The sequence below is a fragment of the Sinohyriopsis cumingii genome, chromosome 13 (assembly GCF_028554795.1).
Source record: "Sinohyriopsis cumingii isolate HCF-2022 chromosome 13, ASM2855479v2, whole genome shotgun sequence".
Taxonomy (NCBI): Eukaryota; Metazoa; Mollusca; class Bivalvia; order Unionida; family Unionidae; genus Sinohyriopsis; species Sinohyriopsis cumingii.
This window is the reverse complement of record NC_142973.1, coordinates 16584208-16609028: the sequence shown is the minus strand read 5'-3', so window position 1 is coordinate 16609028 and position 24821 is coordinate 16584208. Positions and strand designations below refer to the sequence as shown.

At 34.7% G+C, this 24821-nt stretch overlaps 2 protein-coding genes across 4 annotated transcripts in view; one reads left to right on the top strand and one right to left on the bottom strand.

Moving 5' to 3' along the window:
• LOC149784988 (uncharacterized) overlaps window positions 1-8373 on the bottom strand; it is a 123545-nt gene extending 115172 nt beyond the window's left edge. Inside the window, exon 1 of the mRNA XM_089978665.1 lies at window positions 7939-8373. Within this exon, the coding sequence (XP_089834791.1) occupies window positions 7939-8077 (139 nt within the window). The 5' untranslated portion in view covers window positions 8078-8373. The remainder of the gene's footprint in view (window positions 1-7938) is intronic.
• Window positions 1-24821, top strand: part of LOC149784987 (cysteine--tRNA ligase, cytoplasmic-like) — a 247627-nt gene that overhangs the window by 129333 nt on the left and 93473 nt on the right. The window contains exons 3-4 of one of the 3 annotated variants that reach the window (XM_089978666.1): window positions 18879-18967; window positions 23483-23579. In XM_089978666.1, coding sequence (XP_089834792.1) covers window positions 18879-18967; window positions 23483-23579 — 186 coding nt within the window. Of the gene's footprint in view, window positions 1-18878; window positions 18968-19075; window positions 19095-23482; window positions 23580-23903; window positions 23933-24821 lie in introns of those variants that run through there. The other 2 variants (XM_089978667.1, XM_089978668.1) reach the window with 2 other exon arrangements.

Genomic DNA, 24821 nt, shown 5'->3' with positions numbered 1-24821 from the left:
ATGAACACTCAGAAATTTAAAGTGATTGAATTTTTAATATCATGGTATTTGCATAGGTTTACTCTGGGAACAAAATTACCATAGTACCATGAGTCCCTCAGCACAGCTCAGCAAGCAAGCAGAGAACACAGGACATTGAAGTTTGGTCACCAGAAATGACATGCAGGCATTAAAAGACAAAGATAAATTATTTTGCATAAAACTGAGTAGTCAGTTTAATAAACAAAGACAAAGAATGAAAGGACAAATGTAAATAATCATACTCAACTGCAGTTGCATGCATTCATTCAAGTGATTTATTGATTTATCAATTTAGAGTCTTCCAACATAAACATAAACACAAATAATTGCAATTAATAATAATTTCATTATTTTACAATGTTGGGTAGATTAAGTCATGTGTACATTATTTTTCAGATTATTTGGAAAATTCAATGATTGTTTCACAAAATAATAGTAAATATGGAGGCATTCTACCAAAAGAACAAGTTATCATAATTGTAATGTAGTCAGCAACAATTAGAGTTGATTAATTATGACCAATGAAGTTTGAGCTAAACTGAAAAGGCCAGAAGTTATTTGAAGTCTGTAAGGCCACAGAAAGTGGCAATTTTAAATTTACTGATATTTAATAGTGATCTTTCTCATTGGTCCACATTTAGGAAAGATGGGACATATGTGATTGTTATACACAATGCATTAGTCATTGAGGTAAGGGATTTTTGCAGCACTAAGATGGGGAGGGAATGGGTCTCAGTTATTTTACGTATTTTTTTCATGTTGAGAAAACCATTTATTTTCCATTATTTTATTCCATAATATTTAGTTACATTGACTTCCAAATGGAAAGTAATTTTACAAAAAGCAAGTGACTTTCATAAGCTTTCAGACTCCATGCATATAGTAAGATACTGCAATCAGTATGTTTTATTGATAGGCATATGACATTTAATAACATAGTTTGGTACGTGTGTCACAATCATCATAACATGATTCAATTTTACAGTACCAATAGCTTGGTAAGTGCTTTGCAGTTATCAGAGTTCATGTACATATTGGAAATGTAAATATTTCTGACATTTGCAAAAACAATGCATATAAAAAGATAAAGAAATTCATCATCCAAAATAAATCATCCCATCAAACAATTTTACTTAGCTTTTAGAGTTAAAGAAACTACAGTATTGTATATTTAGCCTGCAGTTTGTACATCTGAATCTACCTAATTATATACCAAGTGACTGATATAATGATGGAAAACATCTTTCTACTTGCAAATACCCTTGAAATATCTATCAGTGCACCACCTAGTGCCAAGACAAGAGAGAAAACTTGAAAGTCAAAGTATACAATGCACTGATTTCTAAGAGATAAGTTATATATGCATACAACTAATGCATATCAGGAAGACATTGAATCTGCTGTCACATCATACAACAGGAATTAAACATCAGACAAAGGGAAGCTACAGCAATGAAATGAAACCAGGGTTATATAAAAAGGCTTAGAGCCTACCTCTGCCAGAAAAATTAACCAGCTGTGGAAGGTATTGTGTCTATTACAGATGAAGATATTTAATTACAGCTGATGGCAGACGAAGCTGATCACATTAGAGAACATACTGTATCATGTTTACCAATATGAACAGACCCTATTATTATTGTATGATCAGATGACATCAGTCCATAATTAAGAAACCTTTCATGGCACTCAAACAAATTTTCCTCCAGTATTGTGAATTGTACGTCTACACAATTATTTGCCCCTGAAGGATGAATTGGCTCTCTGATACTACAGTAATAACATTTAATTATGTAGATCATGATCTGTTACTACAGTAATAACTTTTAATTATGTAGACCATGATCTGATACTAAAGTAATAACTTTTGATTATGTAGACCATGATCTGATACTACAGTAATAACTTTTGATTATGTAGACCATGATCTGATACTACAGTAATAACTTTTGATTATGTAGACCATGATCTGATACTACAGTAATAACTTTTGATTATGTAGACCATGATCTGATACTACAGTAATAACTTTTGATTATGTAGACCACGATCTGATACTACAGTAATAACTTTTGATTATGTAGACCACGATCTGATACTACAGTAATAACTTTTGATTGTGTAGACCACGATCTGATACTACAGTAATAACTTTTGATTATGTAGACCATGATCTGATACTACAGTAATAACTTTTGATTATGTAGACCATGATCTGATACTACAGTAATAACTTTTGATTGTGTAGACCATGATCTGATACTACAGTAATAACTTTTGATTATGTAGACCATGATCTGATACTACAGTAATAACTTTTGATTATGTAGACCACGATCTGATACTACAGTAATAACTTTTGATTGTGTAGACCATGATCTGATACTACAGTAATAACTTTTGATTATGTAGACCATGATCTGATACTACAGTAATAACTTTTGATTATGTAGACCATGATCTGATACTACAGTAATAACTTTTGATTATGTAGACCATGATCTGATACTACAGTAATAACTTTTGATTATGTAGACCATGATCTGATACTACAGTAATAACTTTTGATTATGTAGACCACGATCTGATACTACAGTGATAACTTTTAATTATGTAGACTATGATCAACCAACCCAAGAGATTTATTTACACGTTCTCTCACAGTAGAATCAGCTACCTTGATGTAAATGATTCTGATCTATGAAATCCCAATTAAGTTGCCTATATCTTAACACATTAACCCCTGGCAATGAGTTAACATGGCAAGAGGTAGTAGCCTACTGCCAAACTCTGTAGTGTCATGTTCATGAATGATACACTAAAGTGGGTGGTATTATAGAAAGGTGGACAGATTTAGCTCTACAATGATACCAAATAATCTAGAATTTCTAGTTGCACTACAAAATACAGAGGGAAAACCCCCATTTTTTGACCCAATTTTTTTCAACCCAAAATTCGCCAATGGTCAGAATCCGATTTAAGTCCGGATTTTAGACTTTTTGGTCTCTGATATAAGGCAAACTGGTATGAACTGCAAACAGACAGATGAACCTTTGCAAAAAGTAATATGGGCGTTTGGAATAAAGAGTGGTCTTGATACAAAAATAATGGCTTCCTTTAGCAAAAGTAAATAAAAGAACTCCAACGTTTACCCTTCTGCTCATGCGCGAGCCAAATAGCCAATGAAAAACGATGTTTCTAACACAACTAGGCAATATATTATTGAAAGATCACCTGGGATTTGGTGTTTTCAGATCTATTCAAAAATAGCTTTCAAAATGTGTTTCCTACTCGAATTTCAGACGAAAATGTCAAAAATCTCCAGGGGTTAATGTGTTAAAGAGTTTGTCGTGCCAATAGTTTATTGCTTCCAATCATAAAGGATATTTGCATAAAGACCAAAACATAAATACATATAAGAGTATAAGGAAATATGCAAACACAGATATTGTGTTGTGTAAGATAATAGTGGTTGATTATCCATGCAGTCTTTTTTTTTCTAGGATCTTGTGTTCTCCTACAAAGTCATAAATATCTTTGTTTCCGTCCAAGAAGAATGTATGTTTTATAATAAAAATTTTATGGTATAAATGAGGCAGTTTTTGTTGTGATGCATTTTTTATGGTATAATGAGGCAGTTTTTGTTGTGATGCATTTTTTACAGTATAATGAGGCAGTTTTTGTTGTGATGCATTTTTTACAGTATAATGAGGCAGTTTTTGTTGTGATGCTTTTTTATGGTATAAATGAGGCAGTTTTTGTTGTGATGCTTTTTTACAGTATAATGAGGTAGTTTTTGTTGTGATGCTTTTTTATGGTATAAATGAGGCAGTTTTTGTTGTGATGCTTTTTTACAGTATAATGAGGTAGTTTTTGTTGTGATGCTTTTTTATGGTATAAATGAGGCAATTTTTGTTGTGATGCTTTTTTATGGTATAAATGAGGCAGTTTTTGTTGTGATGCTTTTTTATGGTATAATGAGGTAGTTTTTGTTTTGATGCTTTTTTATGGTATAATGAGGTAGTTTTTGTTTTGATGCATTTTTTATGGTATAAATGAGGTAGCTTTTGTTCTGATGCAATTTTTACAGTAAAATCAGGCAGTTTTTTTGGTGATGCATTTTTTACAGTATAATGTGGCAGTTTTTTTGGTGATGCATTTTTTACAGTATAATGTGGCAGTTTTTTTGGTGATGCATTTTTTACAGTATAATGTGGCAGTTTTTTTGGTGATGCATTTTTACAGTATAATGAGGCAGTTTTTGTTGTGATGCATTTTTTATGGTATAATGAGGCAGTTTTTGTTTTGATGATGCATAGTATCTTTAACCTTGAAAGAAACAGATTGCAGCGGGACAGGTACCAGTTGTAAGACCATTGTTTATGTGTGTAGTGATCTCTTGACCCACCGGGGTCAGTTTGGTAGTCAGTTAATGGATGCTGAAATACTGCTCCACCTTAAGCTCCCATTTCCAAAATATCAAGTAAATTAGACAGATGTAATGAAGAGGATGCATGGTATGCTACCATTGTGAACATTATTTACACAGAAATCATACAATGTAATTATGTTGACAAGAAATCTTTAAAGCCTTTACCAGCTTTGCCTATCATCGTCACGTGGACTTTTGTTTATTCCTTTCTTCAGTTGAAAATATGCCTCTGGGCAAATATTGAATGTTAGCAGTATTTATAGCAACCCTACTCCACCATGTGACAGTCGGTCAATTGCCCTTATCCCACAAGATGAGTAAAGATGAGTATTCGAGAAAGTCATATCTTGAAACTATATTTCCCAAGGCTGACCAGCTCATACTGCTAAGAATGTCATGCATGCTGGTGCAAAATGAGGACCTCCTGTTTTTTTAATCAGATGATTCAAAGTGAACTTAATAGACCAGTGGCAGTGCATTATGCACTAACAGATATGTCAAATCTACATTGCTCACCTAGCCGAGTCATACCAAAGACTTAAAAAATGGTACTAACAGCTGCCTCGTCTGGCACTCAGCATTAGGAGGTTAGTGTTAGGAATGGTTGGCCTCAGGTATCAGGATAATATGACTGGGTGGGACATCATACTACATGTCTGTGGCATGATGCCCCAGTGGTAGACATTACTATAAACTGCCACACTGCAGACATTGTAGCAATATGACTGAAAATTGTTAATGCTACGTTAAAGGTCCAAATCACACACATACACACACATCACTCACAGTCGTGTCTTTTACTAACATGGGAAATAGGGTACTGCATCAACCATCAGTATTGACTGCTAAAAATTGGAATGTGACACTAGGGTTTGGCAACTTAGGGCTCAGTTGACTCCTAACAGGGATATGCTACTGGTAGCTCTAATAACAAGGAGGAAATGACCTGGGTTGAATGAAATCCAAATAGGATGTTAAAATGTTTTATTTTAATGAATTGATACCTGTAACAATAAGCTTTTAAAAAGTCTACCACAAAATCTTTGGTTTACAAATGTGATGATTTTCTATCCAAGCCTGGTTTGACAATCCCTACTGGATTCCTTTTTATTTCTATTTTGACCCCAGATAATGTAAGCAATTTGCCCAGTGTAAAACCTGTGTAAAACAATGTATGCCATTGCTAAACCAAATGTATTTTAAAAATTTTTTAAAAACAAGTCATTGTTTCATTTTGAGGGAAACAGGTTTACAAACAAGATGAAGGCTACAGCAGACTTAGCAAATGAGAGGAAGGTGCCAAAGAAAAGTGAAAGGTGTAAAGAGCAGAATCAAAGTAATTCCTGCCTCTTTCCACTTCTCCCCCCCCCCCCCCATAGCAGCCATAACAATTGATGTTTAAATGTAAAGAGAAGGGACACCAACAAATGTATCATGGTGACGGTCAGAAATAAATATCTATTTGTCGTTTTGAGCCATCGGCACATGTCACATGGTCTAAGGTTTCAGCCAGGTTCACATATTTAAAGGTATAAAGTTTGGGACCAGCAAGGCTGAATGGTATTCAGTGGCCATATAAATCTTAAACACTGCATTACCCACCCCCCACCCTTACCCTCAGATTCAACCCACAGAGCATTTGAAACACATTGTACACATGCCACCAGCTACTATATGTACTTGCATATAAATCAAGTCCAACTGCATAGACCTAGATTTGAAATCACATAATGCACCTGAAGATCTGGGTCTGTGCAGTTTATTGGGAGTAATCTGTAGAACAAACAACACACACCCTGATCTGCAGGCATATTATGCTATGGCATATCAGGATCTTTGTTTGCATTTTGACTCGAGTATATATGATACTTTGGCCAGAACAAGTCTCGAACTGTAGCAGGAAAACTTCTTATTGGCATTTGGGAATCAAACTCGGCTAATTTCCTCTGCAGTTGGTGACACATACCACAGAGCTAAAATGTCCAAGACAGCCCGACTTGTGAGCAAATGGCATACACCTAAACCACTACAGAAGCAAGAAATTTACTTTTGAAATTATTTTTCTTCTTAAAAATGTAGAACTCAATTTCATTTTGTAAAATACTTCACAAAAGATTAATTTTATGAAAGAAGTGCAGCTTTGCTACCCGAAAAAGTGCTTGTAATTCACAATAGTAGATTTTTCTTGCTCTGCGCATTGATTTCAAAGTAAATACAACTTTTGCTTTTGATAATTTGCAGTTCCAAAGTGGTGAAATTGAACACCAGAATCCTTTGAAGTTGAAAGATTCAGTTATCTTGTATCTACACACTATAACCTTGATAGAACATCAGTTGTGGTCAATGAATCAATGGCAATGACAGCTGATGGAGCTGTAATGGAGGCAGCATGATGTAGTTTGGTGGGATAGTTCATTTGTACTGATCCCTAAAAAGAGATGTACTAAATGTGGGTGTATTAAATATTAGGATGAAATGAAACATCCAAATGTACACACACACACACACACACACACACACAGAGAGCTTGTAGTTGTATTCTTTTTTTGTGTTGACAGTAAATGATTTAATCTAAACCTGCAGTTTGTTAAAAATGTATGTATGTATGTATGCATGTGTGTAGTTTTAATATCACATCAGCACAGTCTTGGCTATGATAACAGGTAAATTTGGTTATCAGAATAAATGGTTAAAAACTGCTAAAATATTAAATATTTGAGATGTAGAATAGAGAAAGATAAAGGCAAATAGATTTAAAAAAATGGATGGAATGATGAATGATAATACTATGAGACTCAACATGCAAATTTTATATACCCATCTCTTATAGTATGCAATTTCATATGCAAGTAAGGATGAAACAATCAGACAGACATAAAATAAAAGGTTAGTGGTATGGAATGTAATTCCTGTGCATGTTAGGTATTAGTGTTGCAGAAAGGTAGTTTACTTCTGTAGGCCACCACTAGGAATATTAGTCATCAAATTAGTCATTTAAGAACCTGTGTGATAAGTATATGTAATATATGCACTGTACATGTACCTCAAACACTATGATGAACTGAAGGAGGGGAAGTGATCTCAGAGTAGTCAGAAGAAATACTTCAAATATTCCCCCAAGTCATTCTTGAAACAGTCAACACTGACCCTTAGTCTTGGGAAGATCTCACACAGGATTTCTTCTCCTGATACAGTCTCATCCATACTGGATCTACATATTTTGAATGGAGGAGAACAGCAAAAGCCTGAGCAGCATAAATCACAGAAAAGCAGCAGTCCTCTATTGATCAAGTAAACCCCATCTCCTATCAAGTGTGCCATAGACAGTTAAGAGCACAAATTGGCCCTTTCAGCCATACATGTTCTCACAAACCAAACTAGTCAGTGATGTCATGGTCATCTTTGAACTCAAAAGACAAACAACGACCTAAAACACCTTCATTAAGCATGTTTAAAATTAGCAAAACAATATTCTACATACTTACTTGAAATTTTCTCCCACCTGTCACTGTAACGGGATTGCATGCTGATTTCCTCCACAAGGTGTAAGAAAAATATTGGAAAGATTTTAATTACCTCCATTATATTTCCATGCCATAACATGTTTAGCTTAGGAGAACACATAGATCACACAAAATAATCCACACTAGCGTGAATTTGAGAGCAGTTTAATGTTTTAAAGTAACATTTTAAAATTGAAAGGCTCCCTTATTGCACATCATTCATTTTTTTCATACAAAATTTGTATGACCAAAAACAAAACCTTTACACACAGAGTTGCACTTTCATGTATTGACTATAGCATTTCTAAAAATCATTAGAATCGGATCAATATTTGTGTATTGGCTGTTATATGTAGATCATTGCACATTACTGTTTAACCATTCTACATTGCTGCTGTTGAAGCATTGCCACTTAGACCTAATCTGTCCTCACCATACACACACAGTGGAACCATGTGTTTCAGAGACAATAATAGCATCAGACTTTATACACACTGTTGAGAGACAACTATGTCACTTGGCATTAGCCAATCAAATTTAGTGAAGCACTACTGCTGACTTGTAATTGGATAAACAAAAAATAGATTTATTTGTATTGATTTTACTATGGAGTTATTTCTCTTGCCCTGCTTTTGTCTGAACTTCTAATGCAGAATCATTTTGGTACACAATTCAAATTCATTTCAGTGAATGTTATCATTATTTTATTGGTGTGCGAATGAAATTATAGGAGAGAATGAGATAATGATGGTTATGGGTGTTCCAATCACAGTTTTGGGCCAGTCTTCAAATGTAATGTTGATAAATGAACTCAATCATTTATGATTTCATTATTTGTTATTTGTGTTCCTTTAGATATAATTTTTGTATGAAGTTATCAGGGATATTGAATCAGAACAAAAGTAAATTGGGCAATGAATGTTGGTGAAACGGAACTAAATGACCTATATTAGCCAAAGATAGAAGATTCATTTTTCAGAGCTTGTGGTGAATAATCAATGTATGTTCTCATCTAAAACATTTGAATAGGAAATGAGAATAGTATATAAGTTAGCCTTTACTTACCATTTATGAAATCTGCTATACTGAAAATTATACTGGCCATGGCAAAATCCAAATTTTACCATTACCTACATTTTATACTGTCGGTATTTGCCCATGCGGGCCCTTCACAGAACTAAAGCAGAAGTTGCTCCAAACTGCCAAATTAGATATTATACTTGGAGTAAACCTTCATAATTAAAATTTACTTTCCTTGTAGAGGAAATGGAGTTAAAATCATGAAACTTTTGTCAGTCTAACATTATTCTGTTAAAAAGTTGCAGAATGTAAAAAAAAAATTGGTTTCTTTGTGTTAGATTGGGTTTTTGCACTCAGAAAACATTCAAATATTCTGGGAGGCTGTTGAATACATGTAATGCCAATATATCCAGAATATACTCCAGGAGGATAGTAGTGCTTCAGCTATCCCAGAAATGTCCTGTTTCTACATAAGACTGGACTGAATACCATATTGTCAGTATATTTTGGCTACATAACGTATATGTTCATGTATCTAGGACCCAGCACAAGTATACTGCATATATGCCATTGTGTCCAGTAGAGCTGTGTGGTGTTGCTGGTGTAATGGTTTACAGAGGTTTTTATTTTTGAGTTTACTTGCCACAATACTTTTTCACTGCACTGGTATGTCTGTAGTTACTGTTTTTAAGGAATATATAGAAATTCATAACAAATTTTTTAACGACTTTGATGGTACAACAAAATAGTTAAAAATATTTTTTTTTAAACAAAATGGTTGTATCTGTGATAAATTAATAGTGACAAATATAGTTCTATTTATTATTCTTTAATCATATCACTGACATGGCCAAATTAAATATCTCTTTCAGAAAAATTTCGGATTAATAAGACATCAAAAACAAAAGCTAAACATGTCATGTTTTACCAATGTGGGTATGTGAGAAAGCATGCTAGTAGCTTCTCGTGGGTCAGTGGTTCTTTCCGGGGTTTTCCTGGGTTCTTCTGCCAGAATTAATACTGGCCGCCATGTATAGCCTATCGTGTGCTGAAAAATGGCGTTAAACCCTACAACAACAACAGTAACAACAATGTCATGTTTTACTCATTACACTGGACAACAAATTTTTACAAAAGTCATGTTACTGAAATAAAATTAGTCAATTCTTATCAATTTTTATGTGCTGAACACGAATATGACAGTCAAATTGCAAAATTGGCTCTAGTTTTTTTGTAATCTGCAAGAAATTAATGTTTACATAACGAAATGCATTCCAATAGTAAAAGGTCAACTGTAATAGCCTACCTATAAAAAATCAAGTCATTGACTACATCTTAGATTTCTTCGCCTGTCTCTTGTACAGCTGTTCGGGAGCATCTCTGAGGAGTGTCCAGCAGTAGTCAGCCAGCATTGTAGTGGACCATTTTCCCTGGTATCTTTGTTCCATTGTTGCGATATCTTGATGAAAACGTTCGCCGTGTTCATCACTAACAATACCACAGTTGCTAGGAAAGAAATCCAAATGGGAATGAAGGAAGTGAACCTTTAGAGACATATTGCAGCCAAGTTTCTTATACTTCATCAACATGTCTTCTACTAGTTCCTTATAGTTTTCTGCCCTAACATTTCCGAGGAAGTTTGTAGAAACTAGGCGAAAAGCATTCCATGCTTGTTTCGCGTCACCTTCCAGCAAGTTGTTGAACCGGTCATCTTTGAAAAGCTCTCGAATCTGAGGACCCACAAAAACTCCCTCTTTAATCTTTGCTTCGCTGAGTCGAGGGAATTTTTCATGCAGGTATCGGAATGCTGGCAAAGTCCGGTCAATGGCTTTCACGAAGTTCTTCATCAAACCTAGTTTGATGTGAAGGGGTGGTAGCAAGATTTTCTGAGCCTCAACCAGAGCTGGGTGTTGGATATTCTTCTCTCCAGTGGCTACATTCTGCCTGTGAGTCCATTCCTTCCTCATGTAGTGCATTTCCCTTGCTCGGCTATCCCACTCGCATAAGAAACACATGTATTTTGTATATCCTTGCTGCAGTCCCATTAAAAGGGCAACTACCTTCAAATCACCACAGAGGTGCCAGCTGTACTTGTTATACTCAATGGAATTCAGTAGCTGCCTTAAGTTATCGTATGTCTCTTTCATGTGGACAGCATACGCTACTGGAATAGATGGAAGAATGTTTCCATTGTGCAAAAGCACAGCCTTGAGACTCAGTTTCGAAGAGTCCACAAATAGTCTCCATTCTTGTGGGTCATGAGTGATTTTTAAAGCATTCATGAGGCCCTCAATATCGGAACAGAATATCAGATTACTGTCCTTTCTGAAGAAAGGCTCCAATTGCTGGTGGCGCTTTCGATATGCAGTAAAGGTGACATCTTCTTCTAGAAGATTCCATTGTTGGAGTCTTGATCCTAGCAATTCTGCCTTGTTCTTTGATAAGTCCAAATCACGAATCAGGTCATTTAGTTCTTCCTGTGTTATTCTGTGTGGGATTGATGATGCACCACAGTGAAAATCTGGATCACTGCATGCTGATGGACCAGGAGAAGAACAGGTCGACTCACCTTTGTCTTCGTCAGATGAATCAAGAGAATATTCTGCTGGAGGTTCTGGAATAGGAAGTCCCTCACCATGTGGAACTGGTCTCAATGCAGACGGAATGTTTGGGTAGACTATTCTCGACTTCTTTCGCTTCGTTATTCCGCCGGAAAGAGGAGGAACCAAGCAGAAGTAACAGTCATTTAGGTGGTTGCTTGGCTCTCTCCACACCATTGGGACTGCAAACGGCATTGATGACCTTTTGCAATTCAACCACTGTGAAAGCTGTGTTGTACATGTAGCACAGCATATATGCAGAGCCCAAGGCTTGTCTTGGTCACCAACCTTGCATCCGAAGTAAAGATGATATGCCTTCTTCACTTGAGAATTGATACTTTTCTTCTGGTTGGCAAATGTCACTTCCCCACAAATATAGCAAAAATTGTCCGCAGTATTAACACACTTTCGAGGCATTACTGTTCTTTATTGTACGTAAATGGATAAAATAATAAGTTTTATGTAACAGTAGCTTGAACTGTCTCGCACAACGTCTAAAATATTTTAAATGCTGAACCTATCTGATTGGGCTTTATATAGTACACTGCTTACGTCAGCTTCAGCAGCCGCCTGGCATTAGTATAATAGGCCTACACATGTATAGTACACTGCTGACGTCAACTTACTTCAGCAGCCGCATGGCATTAGTATTGCATTGCATCAGAAAATGATGCAATCAACTGTGGATGATGTGAGCATGATGGTATTATGCAATGTTACATCATTATTCCGGATGTTGCTGCAGTCCTACTGGAGAAATTTACACAGTGAAACATAGAAAATGAGGTATATGAATATCTTCAAAACGAGAGCCAATACAAATTTTTCACGGTTATTTTCGTGTTCGGCACACCAAAATACTACAGATTAGGGCCTTTTCAAGTCAGTAATGATTTCACTGTTGACCAGTGTTATCAGCATATATGAATGTGCTGAGTATATGTATTCCTTCTTAAGAATGCAAATCTTCCTACAATTTTCAGGAGTGCATGTTTTCTATGCTATATGTAATTTCTCAAGCCATTTTGAAAATCTTGTAGTTGCCACACATCCTGAATGGAAACTCATATTGACATGGGGTTTTCACCAGAAGACTTCTTATGATGCCTAGTTAGTCCTAAATGAACATAACGCTGATCTGTAATGTCCAGTATAGACACCACAGCAGCAGTTTTGATAATTTTGTTTTTGCTGCTCTTTATGAATGGATGGTCATATCAACATGTTTTCACTGAAAGACTTTATGATCTATAAATGGTCTGAAATGAAATTGGTGTCAATAAAATGTCCAATATGGCCACTACAGCAACCATTTTGAGATTTTTTTTCTCACTACTGAATGAAAAGTCACATTGATATGAGATTTTTGCCAGAAGACTTCTTATGATGTCTGTTTGGTTCTAAATGAAAATGATGCTATCGGATGTCCAATATGGCCACCACAGTGACCATCTTTAAACTCTTGTTATTACTACTACTGAACTGATGGTCATATCAACATTGGGTTTTTACTGAACAACTTCTTATTACATGTTGTTGATGCTAAATGAAAATCTAGTTATTGTGAGTTTTGGAAAACATAATGTCATATTACACAAGATACGCTACAAGAAGACTTCTCATAAAAGGGCTGGATGGTCCCAAATGAAAATGGTGCCAATCTGACCTCAGCAGATAATTTGAAACTCTCATTATTACTGAAGAAAATATCAGAGATGCTTTCAACACTCAGAGTTAAACTTATGAAATGGTCGTATCATGAATTCCAGGAAATTCATTTCAGCAAGTAGAGCTTCAATACCTTTGAGCGATTCTTGTTTTTTAAAAAAGGAATGATACGAACAAAAGACTAAAAGCTCCAAATGATTATATAACCCTCATATAAAAGTGTTATCTGAATTTTGCAGTACAAAAGATTTTCTATTTTACAAGATTTTTTTTTATGTACATTAAACTCTGAACCCTCAAGTAATATGACCATCCTGCCATTACATTTTCCCTTGTTGCAAACAAAAATCACTGAAATTCAGTTACAGTATTTGTAATACAATATATTTCCAGTACTGGATTCAAACAGAAAATAAAATGGAAATCAGCACTAGAATATTTCTGACAATGCCAAAATTAGGTCATTGATAAAATCTGAGGCTAACACAGTATACTCAGTTGTAAGTCAAGTCCAACTGCAAACTGTATTGACCCAATCACATAACATGCTGGCAAATCTGGTTTTATGCAGTTTGTTAGAAGTGATCAGTAGAACAAACAACTCAGATCCGGGTCTGCAGGCGCATCATGCATTGTCACATCACGTCTATGTTGTTTGCCACTGGACTCAACTTACAAGCGAGTACACAGAGTAAAGGGAGATTACCCATCAAATATAACCATTTCCCTGTTGTTGTGCAAATGAGGTTCCTAATGAACTCTTATGACAAGGTGGATTTGTTCAAGTGGCCAGAGGCAAATTCATGTTTTGTAACCACACTTCTCTTATATTTTGTATTTAACACAAGAAATGAAGCTGATTTTTATTGATAAAAAATGTGAGATGACATTTTTGTAATATGTTTGAAAATGTAAGCAATTATTTTGGAAGACGACACATAAAAGATGAAATTTGAATTAGCTTAGAAGCTTTGCAACAGGACTTATTTGTAAACCAGTCTACACCTCTTTGGGGCAGCATACATAAATATAATGTACATTTATAACTGCTCAGTACACTGAAAAATGCATTGCTTCTAATTTTTCTAATTTTAGCCGGGTAATTTATTTTATTTACCCATTGTTTTACTTTAAAATTGAAAATCAGCATTATCTTTACGTTAGGTAAAGATGTCTTTTCAGCATCTGTCATAAAATTTTAAAGATAAATCAGAAAGGAGGGGATAAGTTCATGTTCCTTTTGCAAAATATGACATCCTAATTTTATATAGGAAAAGTGAAAAATATAAATTGCTTTTCAACAGAACAGTGTTAAAGCTAACTTGAACCTTAATCTAGGTATGCATACATTCATTCATCCTTGCTCTACTTTTAATAGTACTGCTCAACCAACCAATGGAAACCTCTTTTGCTTATCAGAATGGAATGGTGATATTCATGCCAACCTTGTCAATATTGTTAGTTTTTTTTTGTTCGTTTTTTTAAGAAGTGTTTTCTGGTCACAGTGTTGGTGGAGTATCGATCGTCCATGTGACCCTTGAAATATCAATTGCATACATTTTAAGAAAATGTTCTCAGTCTAATATATATATATATATATATATATATATATATATATATATATATATATATATATATATATATACCTTTAAAATTACTGAAAATTAAAATTTGAATCAAATAAATAAAATATGCAATTTCTTTGAAGAATTGAATACTCTTCCCCCAAAAGATTGTTGGGAGACTTGGCGTTGTCACATAATATATCATCGCACACAAATGCAAACACTTCTTTAATCTATCAGTGATTATTTAAACATGTCTTTAATGATTGAGCTCTGTGGTCACACATTGTCCAGATGCAGGTCTACGTTGCAATGCTACGTAGATGAATGATGCATACTCCGGAATGACTAATGTTTGTCCAGATGCAGGTCTACGTTGCAATGCTACGTAGATGAATGATGCATACTCCGGAATGACTAGTGTTTGTCCAGATGCGAGTCTACATTGCAAATCTACATAGATGAATGATGCATACACGAGAATGACTAATGTTGTTGTGATGACTGCAATATATGCAAAATATAAATGCTTATCATTGCTTCACTCCTTGAGCCAGGAATTCTAAAATGTAGTTTTGCTGCGCTTTGCTCTCATTTCAGATAATAATAATAATAATGAGGACTAATCTTTAGAAGCTCTAAGCGCTTTACAACATTAGACAACACCTATAAGATAAAAAACATATATAATGATATGATTACAAACACAAACACCATGAAATTACAAAACATATAAAAACATGCTGAGAATATTTAAGGTAGGAAACATTATTAGGTCTTTAAGTTTGTTCTTGCAGTCGAATAAGTGAGTTTTGAGAGCACTCTTGAATGTGATCACTGTGTATTTGTGTCTATGTTCAGTGGGCAATTCATTCCACGTTACTGGGCCCTGATATGCAAAAGAATGCTGTCCATATGACTTTGTTTTCATAGTGGGAATAATGAGTATACGATTGTCAGAAGAGGAGCGTAAGTATCTTGCTGGCACAGAGAACAAATTTTGTGTTTGATTCTTGATCGAATGGATAGCCAGTGTAGGGTACGGAGCAGCAGGGAGGTGTGCTCTGGTCGTGGTACTCTAAGTACGATCCAAGCAGCTGTGTTTTGAAATTTTTGGAGTAGATATTGAGATGAACCAGACAGAATTGAGTTACAGTAGTCCAGTCTTGAAAGTACTAATGAAAATACAAGTGTTTTAGTGGCATCAGCTGAAAGATAAATGCGAATGGAGCTGATGTGTCTCAGCTCAAGATATGCAGCCTTGCATATGTTCATGACATGTTGGTGCAATGTGAGAGTACTGTCCAGAGTAACACCTAAGTTTCGTACTGATTGTGTGAATTTAATGTTGGTGTTGCTGATATTTATTGTTTGAGGTAAAGGATGTGAATGAAAATCTTTGTGTTGTAATCAGAATGGCCTCAGTTTTATCATCATTCATCTGCAGCTTGTTACATGTCATCCATGATTTCACATCAGAAATGCACCTCTCTACACCTTGGATGGTAGCATCAACTTCAGTTGAGTGGCTAGATGGCACATCCTTCTCTGTATCAAGGCTGTGTTTGGACATTGTGCCTTAGAAAATGAATCCTGCTACCACACTGTTCCTAATTTCATTCCAGTTGCCGAAATTATCATGTTTTGCATTCTGTATGTGGAGTAAAATCAGACTTAAGAAAATATTGACAACAGACTCATTGTTTCTCGTTACCCTAATTTAGGCTTCAGGTACCCCTAGGTTTTGTGTTTGACCCCCACTTTTGATGCCAAAGTTAATTTTTTACTCAGTTCGACCCCCACTTTTGACACCAAGGGGAATTTTGACTCCCAATCTTGTATCCCTAGGGGATACACTGCAGTCTAGTCAATAATCTTTAATAAAAATGGCTTAAACATTGTCATTCAAGGCAAAGAAGTCTAATAACTTTTGTTTCCTCAGCATGCATGTCCGATTTACCAAACATCAGATGGATTGGGTTGTTCCACTTCCTGTACTTTATCCAGGGAAATTAGCCTAATGAGCTTTCCAACAGTATTGCTTGTAGGAGGTACAAAACAAAATCGTCTAACTATTAGTTTGTGGAATGATGGATGTTTATCCCTGACCATTTTTACCCTTTAATCATCTCTGTGACAATTACATGTATAAACTGCCCAGTGGTGATGGTTTTCCATGAGAGTAAGCTGTGTGAATCATGACTCTTAAAACAGCCTGTAAATTGTGGGCATATATCACTGTCAAGAAATGAATCTATAACCCCATTTAGGGGGGTGTCATACAAAATATTTGGAAACCATGTTTTTATAAGGATGACTGTGTAATGTGTCTGGTAGACAAAATTCTTTATTTTTTGTGTGACACACTGGTTTGGCAGATTTGGGTAGTGAGACAAAAAAGTTGAGATGGAAGTTATATAAACACAGTATACAGTAGTTTCAAATAAAACTCTGGCAGATTCCAGAGAAATGAAAAGTCCCATTTAAACATATCTGCAAATTTTGGGGATAATAATGGAAATAATAAGTGGTCTGGGATTTCAGAGGAAGCTGGTAGTCAGCAATTTTGTGATGTTTATTTTAACAGGAATCACAGTCAACAATTCTAGAATTTTAAAAAAGTTAATTTTGAAAAAGTTTTAGAATTAATTGCCATATTTTGTTGTACCTGTAGGTCATTCATCCAGTTAAGATTGGTGTCCTCCAGTCATTTCAGATCAGTCAAGTCTTGAAGATGCTTTTTTTCTTATTCAGTATAATTAAAAGCTCTGCCCTGCATATGATTTACTTTCTGTCAAAGGACAATGATAAATGTTCCATCTCCTGCATTCGTGCCCAGTTAATCATGATCACGGGTGATGATCACCTGTAGTGAGGAAGGCACATGTTCCATTTTAGCTAAATACAAAAATTTAATAAGCCCTTTGTATCAAATGATCAGTTCTATGAATTATGCAGCATATGGGGGGGGTGAGGTGGCAAGGAACAGCTGAAAAACAGTTTGACCTCAATACAACAGATAAAAGCCTATGAAGATTGTAAAATGGAACATGAATACAGCAAACATATTGTGACCTATTAAACATATTTTGACATTAAGATATGCATTAATGGAGCCCACTTCCTCCAGTTCTTTTAGAAATGAATCTGAATTTTTTTTTAATCAGTAACAGTTTCTACACATATACAGTATTACAAAGTACATAATATTTTGCCCACTGCACAATGCATAGGTATATGTGTTGTGATGTTCCTCTGCTGTTATGTTTTTATTGTTGTTTTATGTGTTTTGTTTTGAAACCCCAATTATGCTTATTTTCCATTTCATTTTATCACTTAGTAACTTGCATTTACCCATTTCTTTGACTTCATTTTATTTTTCTTCAGCTAAGGAGATAGGAGATATTCATTTGATTTAAAGAAATATGAATACCAGTATATTGGAATAGTTATAAACACTATAAGTATCCTTGAAATGGATGATTTACATGATACCTTTTTTGTTTTTATTAGGATGGAACCAAAAAGATCATAAGAAAAAAAACCTGACATATGAATTAGTGCAAATTCAGTATTTAATCTATCACTATAATGTAAATATTTTAAAACAAATCTCACATTTCTTCATGAAAGAGAAACATTCTAACTTGAGTTGATACACCAACATCATTTAAAATTTAGAGGGTGGGTGACCCATACCCTTTCCCACCAAGGGCATTACCCTTTGACCCCAGGTGGGAGCAAAGCCTCCTCTCCCTTCAACAGCGTTACTGCTACTTCTTTTCTTATTGAAACCCATTAAGTTCTGTTAGCATTCATCATCATCTACATCATCTTTATTATTATTATTCTTACAACTTCATTTTGAACACTTCCTATGAAAAAACTGATATTGAAAGAGGTTTGTTTTCACAGATTAACAATGAGTTACAATTACCATCCAAAGGAGATCAAAGCATTCCAGTGCCAATATGAAAAAGATTACCAGCCAGTTTCTGGATATTTTATGGTGTATATTATTTGTTCCAACCATTCCAGAAAGAGCTCATTCTTGCTGTCTTGTTTTTAGGAGCTGTTTGTCCCCCAGAATGGACAGAAAGTCCTGTGGTATAGCTGTGGTCCTACAGTGTATGATGCATCACACATGGGACATGCAAGGTAAAGAAACAAACCACCATGGTGAATTACATCAATGCAGTGCATCACACATTGGATATGCAAGATAAAGAAACTAACCACCTTGGTAAATTACATAATACAATGCATCACACATGGGACATGCAAGATAAAGAAACAAATCACCTTGGTAAATTACATCAATGCAATGTATCCTACATTAGACATGCAAGTTAAAGAAACAAACCACCTTGGTAAATTACATAATGCAATACATCACACATGGAACATGCAAGATAAAGAAACAAACCACCTTGGTAAATTCCATCAGTCCAATGCATCCTACATTGGACATGCAAGGTAAAGAAAAAAAACCACCTTGGTAAATTCCATCAGTGCAATGCAAATTTTACCCACTGGATAAAATAGATTAACATGAAAAGCAAATATATTAGTTGGACTAAAAAATATTTTTTGCAATTTGTGTTTTAATTTTTGGGTATAGTGAAATACCCCCACCCCTTTTTTTCTTCATTAGACAACATGACAACTTCAGGCAGCATTTTAGTGAAGAAAAAGATTTTTGGCATCAATATCACTATACAAGTTTACCTTCTTTTTTTTTCAAAGGCTGATTTTCAACAAAGTCATTTAGATAAACAGACTTTTGACAATGAGTTGGGATTAGTTGTTGCTCCAGTGATTGGAAGGGAAAATTCATTTTGCAAGGGGAAATTTAATGTTTGAGTTGAATGTAGATTAAAGATTTAAGTGCTATTTTGCAGAATTTTCCCTCCATCCATATCCATCCCTTCAAATTGTTGCCATATGACAAATCAAGTTTTGCATATCATACCCTCACCAGATTTTGCAGGTGGGTTTTTCTGTGAGCCTTGAAGAACCCAAATGATACGAAGGTCAAAACTTCAAGTAGTTGCAATGAAAAAATAGCAGACTGGTTTCTGTGCAATAATATGAGTTCTGGTTTATAACCTACATTAAACTTTGCAGTTAGGTTACCATTTAAGATATAAAATAGCTTATTGATTTTATAAGCTGAAATTCAAAGGTCAAGGATACGAGGAGTAAAGAAGGCAAAATGGTTTCCGTGCAATAGCTTCAGTTCTACTAACCATACCTTCACCTTAGGTCTTAGAAATGTCGCTATTGATAATACCTTAAGTCTTTTGATGGATTTTACATATAAATGTCAAATTTCTGGCAGTGTCAATTGAATTCTACTGAAAGTACCTTCATCAAAACTCATTTGCTAGATTTTCCTTGATCTTAAAGTTTAAAAGGTCATGGTCACCTTAACCTTCAATAAGGCAGTTGGTGAGCATATTATGCCCAGTTTACAGTGCTCTTGTTTTTCACTATCAAGTATTACTACACTAATAAAGTTCCTTATGTATATTTCCTTCATTTTTCAACATTTGTTTAATGAAATCCACTGCATTGGTTATAAGATAAGATTCACAGAGACTGATTTGCTTCTATTAGGCACAAACTTGCTACGTTTTCTAGAAGCAGTTGAATTTGAATGAAATGACAGGAATTAATATTGCAAGTGACCTTTACTGGAACTGGCTGAATCATATATATTTGTTTAATCAGTAATTCAAATGCCGACAAGTCTCAGTAAACATTTTAGATTTAATGCTGCATTTTGTTGAATGCAAGTAATATGCTTTACTGATTAACAAATCCCTGGGGAAAAAACACTAATGATTTTCATTGCAACTGCAATAGGATACAATCATATCTCCTAAAAGCATAGTGATGGTTATGGTACTGACCAAGTGGTATAATGCTAGTGGGAAATGATATTTTAACAGAATTGCAAGAACATACCATAGTTTTCATATGTGGGTCATAAGTGTATGATATTGTATTCTTTGTCCATCCATCCATCCATCCTTCTGTCCATTTTAGTTTCTGCACAAAACTGATGTTATATGCCACATTGACCAAACATTGAGTGGATTGCATTGTCAAGAAAAAAGGTCAAAAGTGAAGGTCACTGTATTTTAAAAACCAGTATGGTTTCTGTACAGTAAATTTATCTGCAAAACAATGGAACTGTAACCAAATAGGTTGATTGCATGAACTAAATGATAATTAATAAGCCTGTTAATTTTTTGGTCAAAGAGTCAAACATCTTTGTCATTTCACTCAAAGACAAATGCTTCTTAGATGATAACTTTAGTTTTGTATGTAGGCGTTGCAATGCTATATCCAAACTTTGTGGGTGACTTGTATTTAGGCCAAGAGAGTAAGCTACTTTTTAAGGTCAAACAAACAAGATCACCTTGACAAAAAGAGACAAACAGTATCAGAGTACTTGGTTAGAAACCGTATACCTTCATCTAGCTTTCTGAACATAGCTGGATGTTACAGTCAGTAAATGTTGGGAGTTAAAGGATGAAAAATCTGGATCTTAACTTCCTAAAAGAAAGCAACAGTCTGAGGCATAGCAACAGTCTGAGGCATAGCAACAGTCTGAGGCATAGCAACAGTCTAAGACATAGCAACAGTCTGAGGCATAACAACAGTCTGAGGCATAGCAACAGTCTAAGGCATAGCAACAGTCTGAGGCATAGCCAAGCTTTGAACTAGTAATCTGTAAGATTTTGAAGTCCTTGTCTGTTTGAGAAATTCATAGATGTCAAAATAGTGTAAAAATGTCATTTATTAAATGCTTAGAGTGTAATTCGGCAATGCAAAGCTATTATATTTCAACAGATTTGAAATGAATCTCAACGCGAAAGCTTTTAAAAGGTTGGTTACCATGGAACGTTGATATCCCAAAGAAGGAAACATTTTATCTTTGTGATAAAAAATGTATTTTAGCTCACCTGGTTGTAAGGCTGTAGTGAGCTTACAGAATGGTCCTCCATCCATTTTGTGTCGTCCAGCACCCATAAAATCCTGATATTTTCACCTTACTCTCAAACACCATCCCCAGCACCCATAAAAAGCTGATATTTTCAACTTATTCTCAAACACCATCCAACCAGTTTCAACCAAACTTGGCAAAAAGCATCATGATGTGAAGGCTTTTAAGTTTTACAGACAATGCTGATCTTCTTCAAATGTGTCCATCGTTGCCAAACCTTGAAAAACCTTCCAATTTGACATAAAGCACCATGGCATGTCAGCCTTTCAGAATAATACAACCAAATGCTGATCCACCATTAAATATTAACTGCATTGCTTAAAATATGCAAACCTTTAAATGATTTTTTCCCAGAAACGCTGAATGACCAAACTTAAGAAAGTAGCCTGGCATGAAGACCTTAAAGGTTTTATACAAATGATGTGAATTGGCCATCAAATATGCCTGCCAATTCTAAAACTATATTTTAAAAAAAACATTAAAAGAAACTTCTCAAAAGCTGCTAATCAGAACTTGATCAAATTTGACAGAGAGTATCCTGGCATGAAGACCTTTCAGATTTGTACATATGATGCTAATTTGCAATCAGATATGGTTGCAATTACTTATATTGAAGGAAAGAAACCTTTATTCAAATGATGTCATTGTTAATCTGGTGTTTTATGGTACATCAACACAAGTTGGCTATTTAGTGCTGAGGTACTTGGAGTAAAGTTCTTTGCTCATGGACACAACACAGTAACCTACCCAAATTGATCAGATGGCTGGATTCTACCCTGCACCATTTTGGTCGCTGGTCCAGCATACTAACCTGGACTGAGCCAATATTCCATCTTATACAAATGATGCCAATTGGCCATCAGATATATATGGCTGCTGTTGGTAAAAAATATAAAATACCTTCAATAACTTTGTCATAACCTCTCAAGAGAATTTGACTACATTTGACAGGAAGTGTCCTACCCATAATACCTTAAAATTATTACAAGTGGAGAGGGAGAAAAAAATTAACACAACTTTCTGTAAAAGAAAGTGTTGAACCAAATTTGACCAACTTTGAAACAAAACATCCTGGCATAAGAGTCAAATGATGCTGATGTGGGATCAAATATAGATGAAGCTACAAAACTTGAGAAACCGTAAACTTTAATTTTGCTTTCAAATTAAATTAATTATGAAATTATTGGATAAATTTGAACAGCAAGTTTCATGCTAATCAAAATTACTTGGTAACTTCTCTTGCATTGGCATGTTAAGCAGATGTCAGGTAAGCAATCACAGGCCAGCATGGGCCTCTTGTTTGATGTACATTTCAGAGGAGTATTGCTTATTTACTTGATGATTACCAAATACATGTAATATTTGATACAGATTTTTAATTAAAAATTTATTGTGCATGGTGTTAAAAGCATCAATAAATCAAAGAAGCAGATATTATTTTTTAGTCTTCCCTAAAATGAAATTTTGTAATGATTTGCATTAAATATTGCAGCATTCAGAAAAAAAAGTTAAAAATATTATGATTCAATCATTTTTATATGCAGCGTAAGCAGTTGCATGAAAGATTGTCATTGACATTTCATGAAAGATTATATAAGTATAACAGTTTTTACATAATTCAAACCCTATCAAGTTTAATGTTATATTTCAATTTACAGGTCCTATATTTCATTTGATATCCTGAGGCGAGTGATGAGAGACTACTTTCATTATGATGTCCTGTACTGTATGAACATCACAGACATTGATGACAAGGTGAACAGAATTATCTTTTAATTTGTACTGTATGCACATCACAGACATTGATGACAAGGTGAACAGAATTATCTTTTAATTTGTACTGTATGCACATCACAGACATTGATGACAAGGTGAACAGAATTATCCTATCTTTTAATCTGTACTGTATGCACATCACAGACATTGATGACAAGGTGAACAGAATTATCTTTTAATCTGTACTGTATGCACATCACATACATTGATGACAAGGTGAACAGAATTATCTTTTAATCTGTACTGTATGCATATCACAGACGTTGATGACAAGGTGAACAGAATTATCTTTTAATTTGTACTGTATGAACATCACAGACATTGATGACAAGGTGAACATAATTATCTTTTAATTTTTGCTGCATGAACATCACATACATTGATGACAAGATGAACAGAATTATCTTTTTATTTGTACTGTATGAACATCACAGACATCGATGACAAGGTGGACAGAATTATCTTTTAATTTTTACTGTATGAACATCACAGAAGTGGATGACAAGGTGAACAGACTTATCTATCTTTTAATCTGTACTGTATGAACATCACATACATTGATGACAAGGTGAACAGAATTTTCTTATCTTTTAATCTGTACTGTATGCACATCACATACATTGATGACAATGTGAACAGAATTATCTTATCTTTTAATCTGTACAAAACAACAGCAAAAAATCACCACATATATTTATGCACATCATACATGTAAATATAAGTAAAAGAGAGAAAATATTAAAAGGAGAATTTATCATTTATAATTTTTTGGAGATCTGGTAATGGATGCTAATTGTAGATTAGATAAGCATTTTATTTCTTGTGTACTGTGTGACAAGTTATGTTGGCAAGTTGTTTTTTACATATCGGACTTAAAAGTATTTCAGTGAAATGCCAAAATAACGCATCCATACAAGATGTCAGACAGAACACATTCCTACCAATAAAATATCCCCCCACAACAAATCAGTCAAATTAATATTTGTATACTTTTAGGTAGGGTACATATTTATCCTTTTGTCCACCTGTCCTTCCATCTATCACTTTGCTCCTGCAGTCTTTGTTAGGTTTTTCTCTTGTTGTGGTTATGACACATCTGATTAATGCAATTAGTCCTACAGTTTTTGATGGATTACCATGAATCTTGGTAAATACTGTGGTCACCACTGAATATATTCATATCAACATAGCATTGCTAGACGATCGACTGGTATATTTACA